This window comes from Corvus moneduloides, chromosome 8 (assembly GCF_009650955.1).
Source record: "Corvus moneduloides isolate bCorMon1 chromosome 8, bCorMon1.pri, whole genome shotgun sequence".
In the NCBI taxonomy this organism is placed as follows: Eukaryota; Metazoa; Chordata; class Aves; order Passeriformes; family Corvidae; genus Corvus; species Corvus moneduloides.
This window is the reverse complement of record NC_045483.1, coordinates 17228879-17251057: the sequence shown is the minus strand read 5'-3', so window position 1 is coordinate 17251057 and position 22179 is coordinate 17228879. Positions and strand designations below refer to the sequence as shown.

The following is a 22179-nucleotide window of genomic DNA, read 5'->3' as shown; positions in this document are numbered from 1 at the left end:
TCTCAAAAATACAATAATACAATTGCACTATGACTTTTTAAACTGCATTCTTCAATATTATGTTTCTATAAAATTGAAAACTATTTTAAAATAACATATGACTCTAGAGAAAAAGTAAATGGTTCACTTTTGAAATAACATTACAATACTTTAATAATAAAAGTCTGCAACTCTGAAACTGAAATTGATGTCAGTCTCTTTTCCCAGGTAACAAGGAAAAGGGCAAGAGGAAATGGTCTCAAGTTGTGGCAGGGCAGGTGTAGACTGGATATTAAGAAAAAGTTCTTCACTGAAAGGATTGTCAAGCACAGGAACAGGCTGCCCGATGAAGTGGCTGACTCGCCGTCCCTGGAGGTATTTAAAAGATGTAAATGTGGCACTCAGGGACAGGGTTTAGTGGGAGACTTGGCAGTGTTAGGGTAGTGGTTGGACTCTATCTTAATGATCTTTTCCAAGCTAAACAATTCTATGATTCTATAATTCAAGCAAATGATACCTATGCAAAAGGAACCATACCTGTTCTTAATACGAACAGAGGAATTAACAAAATGAAATGCAATATGATTTTTTTTAAATGACCATATTTATTCTCTATTAAAAAGAGACAGTACATCACAGTTGAAAATATAAATATCAAAATTATTTAACAGTTAGCCAACCACCCTGGCTTGGCAGCAGTTTTTTGCAAAATCATTGCGCAATAATTTTCTCTGGCAGATTAAACTCCACAAAATCCATGATGTGTACCTTTTCTGTTTACATCATAAATCATCCTACAACAGTAGATAATGTTCTGGCGTATGTATAAAACATCATACAGTAACATGATACATGCTTTATGAAAGCTGGAAAGAAGGAAAGGAGAGAGAATGTCTCTTAATGCTTCCCTTAAAACTTTGACTCAAACTCAAGCAACAGATATTCACTTTCCCATTTGCAGTCACTTAGCACAGGCAGTTCCAAGTGCACATACAAATACACATATATTAAGAGGATTTGTTATAAATAGCTATTGCTTTTATAGGCAGCTTCAAATATACGATCTTCTGTATATCTTTAAAAAAATAATGTCCCAGTTTAGTCTATAAAAAATAAGAGTTCATCCACAGGTAAATACTCTTAATTAGAGTGTGACTCCATGAATGTCCCGAAGAGCTTGTCCCAGTGTGTAAAGTAAGGAGCATAGTTTGATTTGAATTTCAGGTGATGCAGATCATGATGTGGTGCTCCTCCGTACAATCCAAAAGGCACAAGTCGGTGAGTTGACCACGGAAGGTCATATCCTGAATGGTCCTCCACTGACAAACCAATGTTTACAAGGAAGAAAATCATTTCTGTCAAAGGATGGCATCCGAGGAGCAGTGGGTTTATAGCAGCAAAAAATCCCAGTGAGAGCAACTCCCATACACTGGAATACTGTGTAGTAAGGGCAAACGTCGACACATGCTTGTGATGCACCTTGTGGAAGGTCTTGTACAGCCAAGGCACCTTGTGATGAAGCAAATGCCACAGGAAGTATTCAAAATCAAATAGCAGCAGACAAACTGCTACTTGCAGCAGGACCTCAGGCAGCTCCGGAGCTATCACTGGTAGATTCATGGGTCTCCAGTACCAGTGTAGAAATGTCACCGGGAAGATCAAAACAACGTGGTGATACACACTTTGAATAATGCAAGGCACCATCATTCCAATGCTTGGATAGTTCTGTGGCTGGATTTTGTATTTTCTCAAGTCTGGTAGTCTAATGCTTAAAAAGTCCAGTGCAATATATGGAAGACAGAAAGCCATGTATGCTGTAAAAGAAAACAGCACTGGAAAAAACGGTGACTTGATCAGTGGCTCCTTTGCGGTGACAAAGTCCCAAAGAGACTGCAGGCACAACCTGTCCCGCTGTGCCTCCATCGCAGAGCTGAGCAGCACTCGGTGTGACAGGCTGCAGTTCATGCTGATTGCAGTCTGAGGCAGCTGGAACTCCTTGCAGGCTTTTATCCAGCCTGCTCAAGCAGTGACTCCACCCCACTCCACTTACATAGTATGTGTAGCTTTAAAGGGGAAGTTCCCTTTCCTGTCATACAGAATGTGATATAATGCATTACAATCTCAGAACAGAATTAGCAAGCCAAGGTAATCAGCAGAGCTCTACAAAAGACTGGCACTGTAGGAAAAACAAGCAGAAGTGCAGAACTCTAATGCTGGAATTCAGAGAAAGAGAGCTGGAACATCTTCCACTCCACTTAGTGCAGACACTTAAAAAATTGCTGTTTCTTATTAATTTTGAATTGTGTCATCCTTTATTATCCTTTTGCCTTTATAGGTAAAGCAGTACAAATTGCCACGGATTTTTTTTTTTTTTTTAATGTGAGTGCTACCTAAACTCCAGGTCTGACCTGTGGATACCTGGTGGATAATGGCTCTGTGCAAACACATATTTTCTTAATGATCCCTTGGTTATACAACAGCCTTAGTTAAAACCTTAAGGAGACCCACAGTACACTTCTAGACTGGACGTGGTGGCTGGGACTTCTCTCTGTCTAACATGACATTTGAGGTCATGTTCTCCTTTACGTACCTGTATCTACTTAATATGGAAAAATTCACCTGACATGACTAGATGCAAAATTGAGCCAACAACTTTTGAAGAACATAAGATCCCCCAGTTGCAGAGAGTATAGGGTAAAATCTCATTATGCTTCCAGACAGATGCTTAGTGACCAGTATTATCACATTATTACAATAGTCACTCCACATCTCAACAGCTGTTTTAGCAAGTTGATATGGAAATCCTCCTTTACCTGTGTATCAAACTAACATATGAACTTGAAAGATCCACCAGTTAGACCTATGTCCTTTAAAGGATCTTTCTCTGACCACAGGCAAGCACACCACAGGCAGAAGCCAGCAGGCTTGACTCCCAACATTCCTAATTTGCTAAAAACATTTAGAGGTAATGATGGAAGTTTTGATTTGACCACTAAGACATCACTTCTTTTGTGCTTTTAGAAAAAGAAAAACAAAGCTTTGAACATTTAGGGAAACAAAGCTTGCCATAAGCTTCCTATGAACTCACCTCTTTTGTCGGTAAAGCATTTATTCTAATATTGGAAATGAGCTCAACTTCCTGGATGACTTTATTAGCTTGTTCAGATGATTTTAGTTCTTTGCTAATCAGAAAAGTAATCTGAGGGGGGAAGTGTGAGATTGTATTTCCTTGCTTCTCAATAATCAAGAATGATTAATTAGCAGTGACCTTTTCTGAATATACATGGATTTGTAACACTTAAGTTTGCTTTCAGTCTCAACTGTTTTCAATAGATTCTGCTCTCTCCTTAGGCTTCAAGAATTTTACTTAAACAGTAACATTATCTGTGCTATTATTCAGGCAATCAGCAGTTCCTTGTTGGAGACAGGTTTCTACCTGTTCCACATATATTTTGGAAGTAAATTCAGATTCTTTGCTGTTACGAGACTGTTCTGTTGAATTAATTTATTTAGATTGTTAACTGTCATAAATTAAAACCCAGTGCAAGACACTAATAGATGAGGATCTGTATCCAAGAGCTTCATTTCAATCTTCTGACTGCATTTTATCCTAACCTCTGTTTCACAGTAAGGCATTTATAACATGATCACCACCTGAGTTCAAGAATATTCATGTGATTTCCGTTGATTTATACAGTTACAATCAGAAATTAAGTCTCCCAGATGGGATAAGTGATCCTCTCTTATTAGAATTATGCAGGGAATTTTTTTTTTCTATGATGTATTCCAAATCTCACTAAAGGGAGATTGACAGAAATTGCTCAGCTGCCTTAAAGACACTCCTCTGACTAATCCCTACAGATACGCAAAGTCTCAAAAAGTTTTAGAGCCATTGCTGCCTACAAGCTAAATTTTAAAGAGTAGGCATTTTGCCTGCAGATAAGGTCGTAGAAAAATATTCTTAAATCCCTTAAGGAAAACTAACGGAACTCGGCAGTGCTATTACTAGGATACCCTGCAACACAAAGCCCAAGCAGGGCGCAAGCGAGCAGCGCTTACCTGGGAGGCTGGCGCCGCCCCGAGACGGGCTCCGCACCCGGGAAGCGGCTCCGCCGCACGGCTTGCCCCGCCGGCAGCCCGGCTGGGGACAATGAATCCTCAGCATCAGAGAGGCCAGACCCTCATCCTCCAGAATCCGAGTGCGAGGCGTCTGGCTTAGCCACCAAATAGCATTTATCACATATCTCCGCTCTGCTAACTTCGGTTTCCTTGTACGACACGAAAAAAAGGCAAAGTACACGCAAATCCTTTCCGTACCTAATTCAGCAACACAACCCCAGCTTTTTTCACTCAGCTTACAATGCTGCCAAACTTTCCCATGTGTTACAAGAATCTAAATGGCTCTCTCAAAAACTCACTCCTGCTACAGAGTTTAGGTTGAAGGGCACATAGTTTGGAATGAGGCCCCACAAAGGGTCTTAAATAGATTCCACATGAGTACAAGATACAGGCACCTACCCGAGGCTGCGCTGTTAGGTACAAGCTATAACGCAAACAGCAAAATACTAGATCTAGGGTAGGGAAACGAGGAAAGTTAGCGGGAGGGGAAACTAGAATCAACATATTGAAACTATGCAGCAGCAGAGGGAAAAATTCTTTTTCCTTCTTCCTCTTCTTCCCTTCTGTATGGTAGTATTGTTGTACCAGAGATATGGCAACATCCCAGAACATGCTGAGCCTTCTACCGGGAAAAACGTGGTGGGGAAGAGGGCTGGTGACTTGCTCAGAACCAGCGCCAGGGAAGCAGGACAGGCACCAGAGCAGCGGAAGGCAGCAGCACTGCCTGCTCTCGTTTTAAAGGAAGCTGTTACCGTGCTGGCACAACGCGGTGCTCACGCCCGGACTCACCTGCCCGCCGAGCCGGAGCGGGCCCGCCCCGCCCGAGCCCCGCCCGAGCCCCGCCCGCAGCCCCGCCGGCAGCCCCGCCCGAGCCCCGCCCGCAGCTCCGCCCGCAGCCCCGCCCGAGCCCCGCCCGAGCCCCGCCCGAGCCCCGCCCGCAGCCCCGCCCGAGCCCCGCCCGAGCCCCGCCCGCAGCCCCGCCCGAGCCCCGCCCGCAGCTCCGCCCGCAGCCCCGCCCGAGCCCCGCCCGAGCCCCGCCCGCAGCCCCGCCCGAGCCCCGCCCGAGCCCCGCCCGCAGCCCCGCCCGGCCCCGCCCGAGCCCCGCCCGAGCCCCGCCCGCAGCCCCGCCCGAGCCCCGCCCGAGCCCCGCCCGCAGCCCCGCCCGAGCCCCGCCCGAGCCCCGCCCGCAGCCCCGCCCGAGCCCCGCCCGCAGCCCCGCCCGCAGCCCCGCCCGAGCCCCGCCCGCAGCCCCGCCCGAGCCCCGCCCGCAGCCCCGCCCGCAGCCCCGCCCGAGCCCCGCCCGCAGCTCCGCCGGAGCCCCGCCCGCAGCCCCGCCCGAGCCCCGCCCGCAGCCCCGCCCGAGCCCCGCCCGCAGCTCCGCCGGAGCCCCGCCGGAGCCCCGCCCGCAGCCCCGCCCGAGCCCCGCCCGCAGCCCCGCCCGAGCCCCGCCCGCGCCCCGCCCGAGCCCCGCCCGGCCCCGCCCGAGCTCCGCCCGAGCCCCGCCCGCAGCCCCGCCCGAGCTCCGCCCGAGCCCCGCCCGAGCCCCGCCCGCAGCCCCGCCCGAGCTCCGCCCGAGCCCCGCCCGCAGCCCCGCCCGAGCCCCGCCCGCAGCCCCGCCCGCAGCCCCGCCCGAGCCCCGCCCGAGCCCCGCCCGCAGCCCCGCCCGGCCCCGCCCGAGCCCCGCCCGAGCCCCGCCCGAGCCCCGCCCGAGCCCCGCCCGCAGCCCCGCCCGAGCCCCGCCCGAGCCCCGCCCGAGCCCCGCCCGCAGCCCCGCCCGGCCCCGCCCGAGCCCCGCCCGAGCCCCGCCCGCAGCCCCGCCCGAGCCCCGCCCGCAGCCCCGCCCGCAGCCCCGCCCGCAGCCCCGCCCGCAGCCCCGCCCGAGCCCCGCCCGAGCCCCGCCCGCAGCCCCGCCCGCAGCCCCGCCCGAGCCCCGCCCGAGCCCCGCCCGCAGCCCCGCCCGAGCCCCGCCCGCAGCCCCGCCCGAGCCCCGCCCGCAGCCCCGCCCGCAGCTCCGCCCGGCCCCGCCCGAGCTCCGCCCGCAGCTCCGCCCGGCCCCGCCCGAGCTCCGCCCGCAGCTCCGCCCGGCCCCGCCCGAGCTCCGCCCGCAGCTCCGCCGCCCTCCCGCGGCCCCTTGCGGCCTCCCCGCGAGCGGCAGCGCCGCCCAGCGCCCACACGGCACCGGACACGCTCCTCGGCTCGAAGCTTCAGCGACGACGAACTACACACAGATTCGCAGCAGCACAGAAAGTCGGTAGGCACGGGTCTGTCACAAGCTTAATAGGTGTTTGGAGGGAAAGAGGGAGCCTAGACTCGATCTTAGAGGTCTTCTCCAACCCTAAATGATTCTACGATTCTAACCTTCTGTTAAATCCTTCTGTTAAGTTATTCTGTATATTCAAGTGCAGGATCTGGATACAAATAAGCGAGATGAAACTCTCCTCCTCGCATGCCAGGTAAGCAGCTTGAACCCTGAGCCCACAGGGATGCTGAGAATTTCAGGATGAAGAGCATGTATTCCTCTTCAGTTTTGATTAAAAACTTTAACCTAAACACAAAATACTTTTCTTAACATAACTTACACATTTTTTTAATCAAATTTTTAATCTCCACCTCCCCAACCAAGCTTCACTGAAAACCTCTCCAAGCCAGCAAAAAGCATAATCAAAGGTCACTTGAATTAGTTCAGAACAATGGCTGATGATGGAAAACTGCCAGTGAAGTAAATTGCTAATTCCCAAGTTTTACTTTAACAGGATCTGTTTTCAAAATAATAACCTTCAGGAAAAGATCCTAAAATTCTTTCATTCAGAAGTCGTAACTCAGGAATGAGAAATTGATTTGCATTCTCTGCAACTACAGACATAGCTTCTGGAGGGCTGAGAATGCAATGCAGACACTTCTGCTCAGAAAATAAGACTTAGCCAATCATGTTACAGGTGTGGCTACTGTCCAGCCAACCTTCATAATTTTTTATTTCACTGATGATTTCAATGATTTTGGTCATGCAAAGTTTTATAAAAATAGGCTGCTGGGGAAGGAAGGCAAGCTCCTGACAGGCAATGCTGCAGCATGAGTTATAAGACAATAAAGGGAGAAGACATTACAAATGCTTTAATTACCAGAAAATCTTCCACCAAGAGCCATTTTACTAGATATCCAAAAAACTATCCCGCCATCAAAGTTTCTCTCTCACATTTTACAGAGTAAATCCACTTGTAACTTCTCATGGTATTAAGGCACTTCTATTTCTTTTGAGGATTTTTTTGTTTGTTTTGGGGGACTTTGGGTTGTTGGTTGTTTTGCGGGTTTTTTGGTATGGCACATTCACCGTAAATAATTGATAGAAAAATTTTATTCCCAAGCTGACAAAACTGTTTCTCTTGCAGGGCCCAAGTAGAGTAGGAGCTCTGTTTTACCACCTCTTCCTATGCTGAGGCACTTCTATACTGCTTGAGTTGATGTATAAACTTTTATCAGTGTTATCACTGGCCATGGAATCACTAACTAGTGTAAAAATGCTCTGCATGGAGCTAGTGCATTATTCAGTACACTCCACTAACATACACACACTACCACCCTTAGGCCTTCTGCAGGAAATGAACACTAAATATAATTGCAGGTGACTACTAAAAAATCCTTGTCACGTTTCAAGCACATGAGGACAAAACCAAGTCTTTTTATCCGTATTATCCCTCATCTGTCTGATTGTTGTAAATCTCTTAAGTCAAGGCCCTGAACTGTGCACTTTTCAGCTGCACACAGCTCTGCAAGTCTGACAATCCATCAGCTGAACAGGGACTACATTCTTCTGTGCTTTCTAGCAGAGTCACTACATGACACCTTCTGCTGGCTGAGACCAAGCCAGCAGGTGTCCCATGCCCTCTGTTAAGCTAGTGCACCTTTATACGGAGGTATGTCCAAAGCTAATGTTCAGCCAACCTTCAACAGCATGTACATACATACCTGTAACACACAGACATCCATAGAACAGGCACTCAGCATTTAAGATCTGCTTAGAAAAATGTACTGTTCATCACTGAATTCTTAATTCATCACAGCTGATTCTTAGTAGACCAAGCTTCTCACTCATCTCTATGTTCAGACTGTCTTATTTTGCACAATTCTTTCCACTGACAGCTCTCCAAGTTTCTGTCACATAGGGCCTGCAACTTTAGTGAGTCAGGGAGAACTAAAGCAGCTCAATTTCCATAACCATCCCTACTCCAGCGAAGCAGAGAACCTCTATAATAGCTTTTGTATAAAGCTTCCAGTATTCTGGCTTTATTTCCAGGCACACAGGGTGTTCAGCAGCTGACAAACGTGGCAACATATAGGATTTAATACACTCTACTGCCTTGACTGCACAACTACAGTATTCAGAAAGTCCAGAAAGGTATAGCCTTAGCACATTTTTTATTGAAGGTGGCAAAGGTCAAAAGCAGGTTCATGTGTACTGTGGCAAAGATTAGCTCCCTGCCTTACTGTGTGATTAAGTGCTATTTATGAGATTACCAGACAGTCTGTTAAGAAATCCAATTACCCAAGGTTTAAGAATATGATACAAGCAGCTTCCCACCATGTCAGTGGTTTAAAAGAAGCCTCACCTGGAGGCTTAGAAAATGACTCCATCTTGTGAGTAATTATTTACAATTAGTACCTTACTTAAAAGTCTCAGAGAAATCCACTAGAATAAGAATGGCCTTTTAGGCTTGGGAATAGCTTCTTTCAGGGAAAAAGTAAAATGGAAGTTTACTTAGCTATTTTACTTTTTTCCTCTACTTGTTCTAAGGATGAATAGTTGTGAAAAACAGACTTTGCTTTCTGGATTCTGTCCCAATGATTCCCATGCATTCATGAAACAGAAGTGAAACACCACACCACTTCAAACTCCAGGCAGGTCTTACATTTATTGAAATAGCTCAAGCTTAATAAACATGATGCATATGGCTCTTGCCATACCACATACCCTCACAACTGTTAGCCACCTTGGATTCCTACAGAAGCTTCCTTTCAGCATAGGTAAAGCAAATCTGGCTGATGCAAATGTAAAGCACACTTAAAGGTGCAGGTAGGAATCACAACCAAAATATCATGAACCATTGAACCACTCTGTCCCTAAACAACACCTGAGAATTCCCTGAGTCTGAATTAGGAATCAAAAAAAAAACCAAAGAAACAAGCCTTAATTTAAAACTTGGGTATATTTCTGCAAATTTTTTTTATTTCTTTTTTATTTTTTTTACAAAATAAGTTTGCCTCAATTTAAAATGCCTTATTTCCTATGACATGTAGAAAGGCTCTTTATCCTGTTGGGATTACTGAATAAATCTGGGTTGAATCCAACTATGGCACAGAAATTATCATCTGGACTGAGGCAACTGACTCTGGAGATTGTTCATTTGGCACAGAACTTTTATGTATCTCGGAGGAGACGAAGTCCTCTGCACAGTCAAAGGAAAGAGCTCCAAAGTCAGGCCCCTGAGACAGATGTGAATCCTCTTCCCCATTAAATGAGGTCTTAGCCTCAGTTTGAAGTAGAAGCTGAGACAAATGGAACTGCTGTTAATACTGTCAGGCTTCTCCAGGTTGTTATTCAGTTCCACACAGTAGTGGGGAATGCCCTATAAGCAGTTAAGAAGTAAACAGATCATCAATGCAGCAGATGATTAAAGGGAAAAGTCCACAGAAATTAAGTCACTCAAGCTGTTGAATTAATGCTTTGGCTCTCACCAGCAATAGACTGGGGGAGCTTGCTTTCTAGTTAGTGGTCAGTGCAAAATACATGTTACATCACTCTCACTGAAAGCCACAACCTATTGACAAAGTTAACTGAAAGTGGTTTTGTTTGAACCATTGCTCTTGTTCCAGGAACCTGCCAGGGCAAATTGCGACCTCTGTCCACAGCTGGTATGTGAAACACTTGAAAAAGGCTTCAGGGACACCATCAAAGCAAGAAAATGCAGCAATGAATCAGTCCCAAAATCAGAGATTTTAACTGACAGTGGTATCTTTGGCTTCACCACAGTTCTTCTGGGCAATATTGAAAAGGAAAGTAATCTGATCTTTTATGTGATGGCTAAAATAACAACACAACAAAAAAATCACTAAGTGCTTTGTAAAGTGCCAGCACCAAATAGGTCACTGCAGTACAAGAAGTACTTCTCAAAGGTACTTAGAAATGGCCACATACTGAGAAATGGCTGTGTTTTGTGCAAAGTGAAATACTTATTAAGTGTCAGGCACCTGAGGTGCTGAATGGACTAACTTGTCTAATGTGTCTTTCAGACAGGTCACTAAATTTACATGCTCCTAAATTGACATACTCCTTTTGTGCTAAGTCCTACTGCTGTGTTTTGAGTACCATGTCACTTTGTGCAAAATCAGCAAAATACTGTGAGGAGAGAAAAATAATACTGAGAAAAAAATAACCAAATATGAATCCAATTCATATTATCCAATTGATAGTAGTCATTGCTGGCATTTTAAAAATGCATCATCCTAAGCAATGTAGCATTATTGCCAGAAAAGTGTATTTTCCAAAAAATGACAAATTCCTGGTGAACTAATACCCTGAACTACTATGTCAGTTTAGAGATAACTTCCTAATCATGTTGATTATTTCATTATACATGCGGTAAGGCGCATCAAGGCCCCAGATAAAATCCAAATGTTCCCACTCCGGAATGTTTTTGTGGTAAACCAAATTGGTGATTTGAGTGAGCAGCATAGCAACATCCTTCGGGTCTGCCAGCCAGTCCTGTCCACCAGTCCACACTGCAGTTGGTACAGTCATCTCTTTTATTTTGTAGAAAGGGGGAGTAGACTGAGGAAAGGGAAAGTGAAAACAAAACCATTAGAAAAAAAAAAAATCTTCAGTACGGTACTACACTGCAGTGTAACATACTAGCAACTGCAGGAATGTGTCAGATTCTCATTTTCCCTCTTGGGCAGCTAGAGATGAAGTCCTGCCTCAACCAAAAATATAACTGCAAGAGTCCTGCAACACTATAGCATGTGAAGCAGTATGTGGTTTGAGGAGCTTACAAAGACAGCAGGGTAGCAGAATCTCAGAGAATGCATCCAATTCAAGATATTTCAACTCTAATCTAAAGCCAAAAGTGACTGCTACTCTGAAAGTATGATACTGCAATATTTTTCAGTCACTAAGAGAGAAGGGGCAAAATATTTTTGGCATTATACACAGCAATTTAGAAACAAAAATGCATGAGACTAAACAGACTAAATATAAACAATAAGCATGAACTGACAGCCTGTGCCTTATGATGAGAAGTGCAGGGGGATCTCATGATCTAGGCTGGCAGGACTTCCCCTCAAGAAAGAGTGTGCCACCACAGCTTCATATCCAAACATGAGTCCCACACTGAGTTAGGACTACCTCTGAGCTCTACAGTCCCATCTGGTTTCTTTTTGTTGTTTTGGAAAAAGCAGATCTCCTGTCTGGTTATTGTATAACACTAATAGCTCTTTAGCATGCAGCATAAATACAGCACCCAGAGAAGTGCCCAAGGACTATTTTCTGTGACACTCTAGAATTATGTATGTTAAAGGTGTCTACCTGGTTGTAGTGAGCCATATTTGCAGTCTTGCTTCCCCAGTCATAAGCTTTGAGTTCCCCAGTCCTCACAGCCTAGAAATAAAAAAGTACACATTCAAAGAACACTACTACCACAAGAATTAAAAAGCATCATCATCTGGAGAACTGGCAAGGCAACCTACAGAAAAAACAGTGGAATGCCAAACATTAACAAGGACAACTGTCACTGCTTTGCCCAGTGTCACAGGAATGGAAAACATTAACATTAAATACCATTAGACTTCGTCCCTTAAGATTTCACATTCTCTCATAGCAATGGTAGAAAAGATTAAGGAAAACAGCTTAGTGTATCCAAAGCCAGGATGTGGCAGTTCCATGTTTACTTCTGAAATATTTACCTTGATGTCTAAATGTGCATGAATAAAGCAGGGAGCTTTCTTAGCAAGTCTACTCTGCATGATTCTATTTTTCAGAAACAGAAATTTATATAATAGGGATCTGGAAAAAAAAATCTTTACAAGTTTCTTCCTGAGCCAACACTTGAACAGTTGTGTACAGCAGAACACATTGCTTCTGATTACGTGCCCAAATCCAGCTATGAGATCACAATTAGCACTGACCACTGATTCCATGGCAAATGTCTCATTTGTCAGCCTTTTGACCAAGCTTCAGGCACAACAGCATCAAAGGCATGAAACTGTGCATTGAGATGAGCATCAAAATATACTAATAAAATATAAAATGAAGCCAAACCGAATAGAACAGAAAATCTGCTGCTTTTCACTGGCTAAAACTTGTAATCAAAACAGGGTTTGCTGAAAGGGAAACAAATACTCACTACAGCATCTCTCCAAGGTAAGTAATTCTGCTGTATTTTTTGTTGGTTGAGGTACTTACAGCTGGCAACTTTTCAAAGAAATAGGGAAGTGGGGTGAACCAGATTAGTTCCTTATCATGGCAGCAGCTGCAGTAAACAGCTGCCATTCTGACATTTGGCTGTTCCAAATTTCTCTTGGGCTAGGCTGCATATATATTTTGGCATTTTATTTCATTTAAATACCAGACACATCAATATTCTACCAACAAACCAGAGTCATGGGCACTTTAGATTCTGGAAACCCTACCTGGCTCCAGTGGATCATGTTTTGTACAGATGTTCCCGCAGGGCAGTGTGTTGAATACACATCCACTCGGCTCTGCAACAAGATCATTAACATGGTTTACTCCTCATCATAGTGCATCAGTTCTACCCATTGTTGCTTCCTGAACAATTAACAAACTATTCTAATCCTCTTAAAACTATCATAAACAAAAGTTAACTGGAGCCATACATGCAGATAAGAAGTTAAAACTTTTTGGGGATTAATTGCAATGAACAACAGAACACTCAAGCTGAATTTTAAACCTAATAATGGTATCCCTTAAGCATTTTTATATATTCAGTCAATACTGTGTTAGAGTTCACAATAACTTAGCTATTAAAGAAAGTCACTAGAACACACCATATTCAAGTTTCTCTCATTAAAACCACATAGAAGAAAGAATAGGTTGCCACAAAGGTCATCGAGTATTCTGTGGGTGCAAACATGGGTAGCAAGCCACTTCAGCAAGGAATTCTGAGGGAGGAATTGTTTCTTTCCCAACATGTCCTACAAAATAACAAATAGGGCAAAGATGTAATTGCACAGAATGACCTATTTTCAGTTTTTATAAAACAACTCTCTTGAGGTAATTATTTCCATTTGCACTGGTGACAGGTGTGTCATATGAAAATCATTGATCTCCTTATCAGTGTTGTCATAGTTACTTCTGCTACAAATGGTGCAGTCCATTAACCCCACAAAATGTATCTGGGAACTGGGAAAATCTTGCAAGAATTTCAAACCTAACCTCAAATTCAAATAAATTTTGAAGTCAATTTACAGGTACACTGTACAGCTTCTTGTCATCAGATTGTTTAAGGCTAAAGTATGTTAAGCCCTGCCTGCTAATGTTAAATGGTTTTGTACTTGCAGCTTCCTCTCTTCAAACTATGAGAGAAAAACAAGATGCATGAGATGTGGTGACCACTTCCTCTTGATGAGTATTTTTAAAATGTTCAAGGATTTAAAAAAAGTCCCACTGAAAACTTCCTTAAAAGTGACACAGTTCTTTAAATATATGACTGACCCATGGGTTTGTCACTGCCAGGTTGTCCCTGCACTCCAGTTTTTTTGCAAGTCACCATGAGAATCAAGTTCCTCAGCACAACATGAACATCTGCACAGGGCACTGATCAGCTGCTAGTCTTATTAGAACTATAAGAACTAGAGAACTTATTAGAACTATTAGAACTAGAAGTTCATTGTGCCAGGAATTATTAATGTTGCTTTTATGTTAACTGCCTTTAGAGCAAGGACCTAGTACTACAGACAGACTTTAAATCAGTACAAGCTAGATCAGAAGAGGGTTTATGTCACAGAACAAACAACTCTGTGTGGGAATCTCCATGGGTGGTGGAACGAAAATTGATGGTTAAAAATAGACACACAGCAGGGTGTTCACAATGTCTGACTTCAGGCACTTACTGCAGTCTGCCTCATTCCCCTTGATGTTAATGGGGAAGAGGTAAACTCCTACAGTAGATGATTCACAGCATATAAAAAAAGCTATTGCTCTTAATCACCCTCAGAAGGATCCTCTTCCAATACTAAATAGCTGATTATGAAACAAATCTGTTAAAGTTCATGACAATTCAGAAGATACGTATTCTGTATAAAGACACTATATGACTCTAAGACACAGTGACTAGTTAATAATATGATTTCTCTAGTTTAAATTCTAGAAACATATAAATGGAAAGCCAATTTCATTCCATCTATTAAGTTGTAATTGTAAAATACTACTTTAAACTGATGCAAATTGTCTCACTAGACAGTAATAAAGCCAGAGAAGACACTGCTGACTTCAACGGCATCATTATGGTAAAACTGACTCAGAATCCTTGTCATATGTTACTCTCTAATCCACAGCTATTAACATTTTCTGCTATGCTATTTTCAGATAGAAAGGGGCATACCTCATTTGGCTTGAAACATTTACACTCAAATACAAACCTTGAGTAGCAGGTCAGGAAACAACCCCAATTTTACCAGAGGGCTAGTGGCAAACTTGACTGTAGCTACTGGTGCCAAGGCAAAGAACATTTTGATTTTCTTAGCCAGCTGTGGCAAAGTTGAAAAAGCAACAAAAGCTGTAAATAATATAAGAATAATTAACAAACCTCACCGACACAAGTTGGATAAGAATTTTACCTGGCAGTCATTCTACAAAAATCTGAGAGAGAGTGTGAAAATGTACTTTTAGATTAATAGTTCAGCTGCAGTATCTATAATTAGGTTAGATAATGTAAATTAACCTAGTTACTACAAAGCCTGAACTAAACACAGTAATTCAGAAGACTTGTCTTCTTCCAAATAGCAATTTAATGCTTACTAACCCAGCTTGCCTACCTCTTTTTACTAGAAGGCCTTACATGCAGCAAAGCATCCTGAAAATAGGAATCTTTAATCTCTGTGTCTGATTAATCTAATTTTATTATGTATAATTCATCGATTTTTTTTAATAGAAGCTGTACTGCCAGCTACCTGTGACTTCAATTTATCATTCCAACAGCTTTCCACTTTTAAATAAACACAGAAAGATTGTCTTTTCATTTTAATGCTGATGAATATTCCAGAAAGCTACTAAAAACCAGAAGCAGGAATTTTCAAGAGCCCTAGTTTTCAATCACTAATCCACATATGTGAAACTTGATACCACTTCAAACACAACATATTCTAACAAATGCATCTCTCCACATACCCATTGTGGTGCCCTGTGAATGGCCAATGTAAAATACTTGTTCCTGGCCAGTTTTCTTCAAAATAAAGTCCACTGAGGCTGGAATGTCATACTTAGCCATTTCGTCAAAGCTACAAAGCAAAGACAGAAAGTCAGTTGTGTAAGTAATCAGCAAGGAACAGCTGCACAGAGCTTTCCTGCACAGATCAGTTGTGTGGACATAAAGAAAAGCTTCCTTTGCATGAAACAGAACACTGATGATTGAGTTTTCACTTTTCTACTGACCACCTATGAGTTTCAGCACACTATACTGACCTCAAAACGCCCCTCTACTGTCCATACATGTGTGACAACACATGTGACTAGAAAAAATATCCTGCCAGTCCACAATGTGACTGTGGATAGAAAAATCAGGATACCTGAAAACCCAGAATTCTTCCTCCTTCACTGTGAAGTGTATGTGTTTCCTGGACCAGGTGTTCCCTCTGCTGTTTCCCAGCCACACATCATAGCCAGCATCTGCCAGCATAAAGCCAAGGCTGTTGTAATCCAAGTTTGTGATCCAGTTGCTGGCATCTGCAAGCAAACCATGCTGCAGAAACACAACAGGCCTTGGACCTGAAAAAGAAAGCACTTATGATAGATTCCTGTTCATTTGGCATTGCACATCTAATTCAAGTGAGCTATTGAAAATCTGTTTTAGATTTGCACTTGAGTATTTAATCTACTTGACTTAATCTACTAAAACTAGCAATTTGTATAATGGTCATAGTGCCATGAAATCACATGCTTTTTCACAAAAAGCTACTTTTTATCATTTAGAATTTTAAACTAGAAACTTCTTAGTTTCATAACTTGAAGCTCAAAACACACTAAAAGCATGTAACAGATGAACACAAGAAAAGCAGGAGCTACAAGAAAAGCACAGGTAGTCCTTTCAACTGTTCCAAGCTCACAAAGACTCAGAAAAGTGGCCCAAACTTGGTGGCAGTTTTAATACTTATGAACCTTGCCCTGCCCTCAAACCTGGGGAAGGCATTCCCTCATATGTGCTACTGAGGTCTTTGTTTTCCAGTCAAAGCAATGTCAAACTACTGTGCTGAGCTGTGGAAAGCTCTGCAAATGGTACTGATGTTATCTCTGTGCAACTCCTTTCCATCACCAAACCTCTGGCAGAACTTCAAGAGCAGTACAGCAGCCAACAAAGGAATCTGTGTTTCAAAGGACTTTCTCCCTTTAATTTAAGTAGTTATAAGAACCACAGTTAAGACTCAGATAGAACTTAGGAAGACTCTCTTGACTTCCCCATCCCAAAAAGGGAAATTGCACCTTTATGTGGAATACAGATTTAAAAATGGAAGGTTCCTGCTTCTACACAGAGAAAAAAATTAACATCTAATCCCTTAGGGGAATCAAGGCCTTCAGAAACTACAAAGAACTGTCTCTGGTTCTCACAGTAGCACAGGTGTTTTGGGTTTTACTTCTGCTCTAATAACTGAAAACCGGTAACATGATAACGAGCTCAATGCCAGAGATTACTCAGGAATTTACCTCCTCCAGGGACACATCAGTCTGCTACGATACAGACTCACACAGCACTTCCTCCATTGATAACTTAGACTTGGATCTTTCAGCAGAAACAGATAAATTACAACTTTCAGTCACCCATATCATCCATCACAGCTCATGTCCATAAATGTTTGCTGCAAGTTTCAAATTCCAAATTAACAATATTCCCCTTCTCTGGAAATCTTTATACTTGTAGTAAGGAACCTTTTGAGTGCCTGCTTTTCCCATTTTGTTTAAAAATCCACATGGCATACTGTCCAGGCAAGCAGAGCAAGTAGCCAGCAGTGCCCAGCTCAGTTCAACATAACTGTTTACTCTGTTGCACCGATAATTTATTGTCTCATAAGCAGGATTTTCAAGCCTAACACTGAATTTATTTCCAGTAATGTTCCACTTACCACTGATATCTTCTTCCCTTTTACTAAACTCAGATTAACCAACTTCTGAATTTTTGAGGAACAGGCTCTCCTGAAGCTCCCGTTTCGTAACACTGGAAGGGGAAAACTGTTAAACTGCCTTAATTCTTTAATTCTGTTCTCATGTTAACCTCCAATTTCTGCCAGCTCCTTTTTCACTTTACCAAGTAGTCACCAGACCTCCACGTGAATTGCACAATCATATGACAAACTGACTTAGATAATAATAATGACTTTCTATCACCTGTGATCCCAAAAACCCCAGAGGGGGAATAAAAAAGCTAGGTCCTTAAATTACCCTTTCTGCATAGAGCATTTTGTTCTCTTCACTACAAACCCAAGAAGGTGAAGACAGACTTACTTCCACACCCTTCTTACCCATGCTATGCAGTGGTTTTAAGGGGGTTTTTACTAGTAAAACCAAAAATCTTTTTTTTTTTTCCTGAAGAACTGTGTCTTTTGTTCCAAAACATCATGTGATACATAATTCCAAGGAATACTATTCACATTATGCAGGTATTGCAAAAGAAAATACAGCATATATACGCTAAGTCAGCAGTAACACACCATTGGTATCTTTCCGAGAAAAGATACCAAGTCTATAAAAACTGAAGATCAACATGAACTTTGAAATCTTCATTCTCCCGGGAGCTCATACTTCCACAAATGTGGTCAGTAATCCTTGTTTTTTAAAATTAAAGCACTCTGAAAAACATGAACTTGGGGTCGAGGGTGTGGTAAGGGGTATGTGCAGAATTCCCAGACGTCAGGAAACTTCTGTGTACTTATGTCATCAATGAAGGATTCAACAAAATCAGCAGGTACAAGGGCAGCCTTTTTACTGAGGGTTTCTCTGAAATCAAATACAAAGACACCTGCCAGTTTTGACGGGGCTCTCCATGCACTGATCTTTACATGCTCCTTGTAAAGACAACAGACAGTGCAAACATCCTAACTCATACAAAATCCACAGATAAGCTCAGGAAGGCTGTTGCTTGGCCTTTGACAGGGGAGAGGGTTTTTCCACAGGTCTCGTTCACACCCAAGGCTATAGCACAATGATAAATTTCTTCTGTGAGCTTCATGTTTTTACCTGTAATCCTAGGATTTTTTCAGTCCAAAGTTTTCTGAGGCAGTCCTTAGAATATGTAATCTCTATGCAAATGGGCTGCTGTTACATGAATGTCTGTAGGAACTCGGGATGGTGGCAAGACTAATAACAAATCCAGCCACTGCACATACACTGTTAATTCCATATTCAGTGTACAAGGATAGCCAGTCAAAAGGTACGTGTGTCCCCTCTTCCACATCAATCTGTCTCATTTTTAAAGCACCTAGCATTCAACCCTTTTAAGTTTGAGCTTACATTCTCCCTATTCTCTCTCTCCCCCACTGCCTCACCTGCACACCCCCTGCGTCTCCTCCATGGTCTAAACCACAGTAGTCTTTAATCTTTTTCTGGATTATTACAGGAACAAAAGTTTTATAAACCAAAGAGAGCTTTTCTCATTTTCATTCTTTCTTTTTCCAAACAGACATAAATCTTACCTTTGCTTCCTTCACGGCCTTTTCTTCCATAAGGTATTCTGTTAATGGAAAGTATATACCCATCCTCTGTTGTTACTTCATACTCCTCACTAGGGTATCCTCTGAAGGTAATAATTTCACTCTGAGGAGAGAAAAGAAACCAACTTGGAACCAGACTGTCAGGCTCCTCAGTCCAGGAACATAGGCAAAGTACCCTGAGTTTCTTCTAAAGGCTGGAATGTGGAATTAAAGGGTGTGGTAGTAATGTACCATCTGTCTATCAGGCAGATTTTCTTAATAAGACATCCCAGTATAGACTCAGGTACTAGCCAGATTGAATCCTAGGAATCTACAAAGACTCCCTGGACTGTCCCAGCCACATGGTGCTTACAGAGAGAAAGAAGATGAAGTGTTGGAAAGGAGATTATGGTAAGAGGGCAAAACACCAAGACGCAGATCAGGCAGACAAAAATTGAAACTGTCTGCTCTCAAGAAAACAAGTAATGAGCAAGTGAGGACAGAATAAAGTCACTGGCACCACTGCAGGATATGGAAGGAGAGAAGGATGTGCCATTTCTTACCTTTCTCCTCAAACCTTATGGCCAGTGCAGAGTTTTTAAGTGACTTAGCTGTCAAAGCAAACAGGAAAATAATAATAAAGATCCCTTCACCTGTTTAATGCTATGATTTCATTATTAGGTTTAATCTTCCATCTCTTATGGCTTGGGCTTTATGTTATTTTATTTTGATGAAACTCCACTAGGGCAGTGAACTTGCTATGTCATTGATTTTATAACCCCAACCATGCCTTGAGAAAATCTAAAGAAATGCAAGACATGATCAGAGTTCTTCTCTTAGACTGCTGGGCAAGGAAGAGGAGGAGAATTTAATTAAGCATGCTATTTCGTTTAATTATTCACAGTGACATTAACATTCCAAAATTATTTTAAGGCTGAGGACTACTCCAATGCTATTAGCCTTAGAGTAAATTACTATTTAGTCCTTGAAACTGTATTTACATGATCCAAGCACTTCTATTCTTATACACCTTAAGCATTTCTATCTTGAAGCATCTTCTCACACGTGTGAAAAACTGGCACAGTTTAGATAGGGTGAGGAAAGAGCAACTAATACCAGTTACCAACAGGAAATATTTCAGGAGTTAGCTACTGCAGCAGAAGGAGAATAAAGTTAAGAGAGTAAATCCCAAATGGGAAGAAAAGCAGCCGTGGGTAAGAACACAGGAGCATGGTGCTAGGAGCTTCACAAAGACCCGCTTTTCTAGCGGTTCCGACAGACTGCCGCAAAAAACCGCTAGCAAAAATCCACAGGTGTGGGTCAGAAAAAATGTGAGAGAAAGATCAGCTGTAGGCAACAGCGGACCAAGAAGGACCTGGAAAGAGGAGTAGAGAAAGAGGACGTGTAAGCCTCGGGTGTGAGCGGCTGCAGCAGCGGGCTGCCCGCTGGCAGGTGGCTGAAGCCGCCGGGGCTCTCACGGCCTCCCCCCACCCCGCTCCTCGCCCCGGTCCGGCCCGCGGCCACACCGCAGACAAAGCTCGGGCACTCTTCCCCGCGGCCGCGCCACTCACGATGTTCATGTTCGTCTCGGGGTCCACATTCCTCCTCCCTGCGGCGAATGCGCCCGAGCCGGCGATGCTCTGCAGCAGGAGAGCAGCGACCACCAGGCCCCGCATCCTGGTCCTGCAAGAAGGAGCCGGGACACCGCGGCGAAGCAGAACCCGGCGCTGCAGCGGCTGCGAGCCGGCCCGGTCGAGGCTTTTGTGCCGCCCCTCCGTGACAGGGGAGGGGGCAGCGGCGTGGCCGGGCCGGGCCGGGCCGGGCCGGGCCGGGCCGGGCGTGCCCCGCAGGTCGCAGCGCGGAGGGAGCGGCGGAGGGCGGCGCCGCCGGGGCCGGGCTCAGCCCACACGCCGCGGCCCTATCGGCGGTGCCGCCGCCCGCCCGGCCCCGCGCAGCGCCGGCCTTGAGCCTCCCGGCCCTGAGCCTCCCGGCCCGGCATGATTCAGCGTTTCCGCAGCAGTACTGTGTGGTGTGAATCCCCCTGCGCTCCCGGGCTCCATTTCCAGAAGCCTTGCAGCCTCGAGAACGGCGCCCGTAGATTTGCTTCCCTGCCCTCCTGGTCTTCTGCATCTGCTCCGCCTCTGGGGCCTCCGGAGCCCGCACCATGCCGGCCTGCGAGGGTTCCGCCCTGGCCCCCGCAGCGGGCTCCATGCAGAAAGCGGCAGCGGCAGCAGCGAGGAGGGCGGCGGTGCCGCCTCGCCCGCCCGGCGCTCCCCGTGGCCGGAGCGGTGCCGGACACCTGCCCGGTGCCTCCGGTGCCGGACACCTGCGCCTCGGGCACGCCCGTCCTTCCAAAGGGCCCTACAGCGCTGACAGCGATCGCTGCTGCTCTTGCACGCACAGATCATCCATCCGTCATCTTCGAGCATTGTCTAAACGTATCAAACCTAGTACAAATGGGCTTAAGTTGCAGGCGCGGTTGCCATCACAGCTTCCTGCAAACCTGTTTCATCTTCATGCTCTGCGGCCACTAATTGGCAGGCACTGCATTGCACAGCTACGATTTCCCAGAGAAGCGTGTCTGTGGTCAGAGGATGTGTGACCGGGCTTGCAAAAACTTGGACAAAATTCAATCCTTTAAAATAAATATTCGTGTTACTCTGCCCAGGCCCGTAGTAATATCCATAGAATAATACAGAAACCTGATACTAAATACACAGTACTAGAGCAAGAGGGCATCAAGAACAGAAGTGTTTCTGTTTATTTAGAAAGCATTAAGATTTTAATTGAAAAATCATTGAAGTTTTTATAGCACCTCCGTGTTGATATGTGGATATGTCACTAGATACAGAGATACTATGTGACTCTTTGCATTCCTGGACCCCACTTCTTAGAATTGTTTGATTTTAAAGAACTTGGGTGGCAAAAATCATTGCTTGGTGATTCACTTGAGTTTTTTGTCAAATTAATTACAAGTTACTCTTCCCTCCTAGGGGAAAACCCAAATTATAAAATGCCACAATCGCTGCTGTCAAAAGTAGTGATTATATACTAACCTAGGCTAAATTGAAAGCAGCATAAAATAGGATATGTAAAGGGATCCTGTAATTTACCATGGTATAGTTCATTTACATTATTTTAAAGATAAAAACTGCATTTCAGGCAATTGTTTGG

At 44.3% G+C, this 22179-nt stretch overlaps 2 protein-coding genes across 3 annotated transcripts; both read right to left on the bottom strand.

Annotated features, from left to right (window-relative positions):
• Positions 1 to 567: 567 nt before the first annotated feature.
• Positions 568 to 4907, bottom strand: CH25H (cholesterol 25-hydroxylase). Its single transcript, XM_032116925.1, has 2 exons — positions 4039 to 4907; positions 568 to 2065 (listed from the first exon to the last, which is right to left on the bottom strand). Exon 2 carries the CDS (start codon positions 1942 to 1944, stop codon positions 1120 to 1122), a length of 825 nt encoding a protein of 274 aa, XP_031972816.1. The 5' UTR covers positions 1945 to 2065; positions 4039 to 4907; the 3' UTR covers positions 568 to 1119.
• A 1554-nt stretch (positions 4908 to 6461) lies between these two features.
• LIPA (lipase A, lysosomal acid type) lies at positions 6462 to 20859 on the bottom strand. 2 transcript variants are annotated; one of them, XM_032115766.1, is made up of 9 exons: positions 20577 to 20859; positions 19009 to 19129; positions 15895 to 16093; positions 15497 to 15606; positions 14749 to 14885; positions 13156 to 13302; positions 12778 to 12849; positions 11675 to 11746; positions 6462 to 6643 (listed from the first exon to the last, which is right to left on the bottom strand). In XM_032115766.1, the coding sequence occupies exons 1-9, from the start codon at positions 20679 to 20681 to the stop codon at positions 6620 to 6622; spliced, it is 987 nt and encodes a 328-aa protein (XP_031971657.1). In that variant the 5' UTR covers positions 20682 to 20859; the 3' UTR covers positions 6462 to 6619. The 2 variants fall into 2 exon arrangements, with proteins under 2 accessions (XP_031971657.1, XP_031971656.1); XM_032115765.1 differs by lacking the exon at positions 6462 to 6643 and adding an exon at positions 8980 to 10921 and having other exon boundaries at positions 20577 to 20856.
• Positions 20860 to 22179: the final 1320 nt, after the last annotated feature.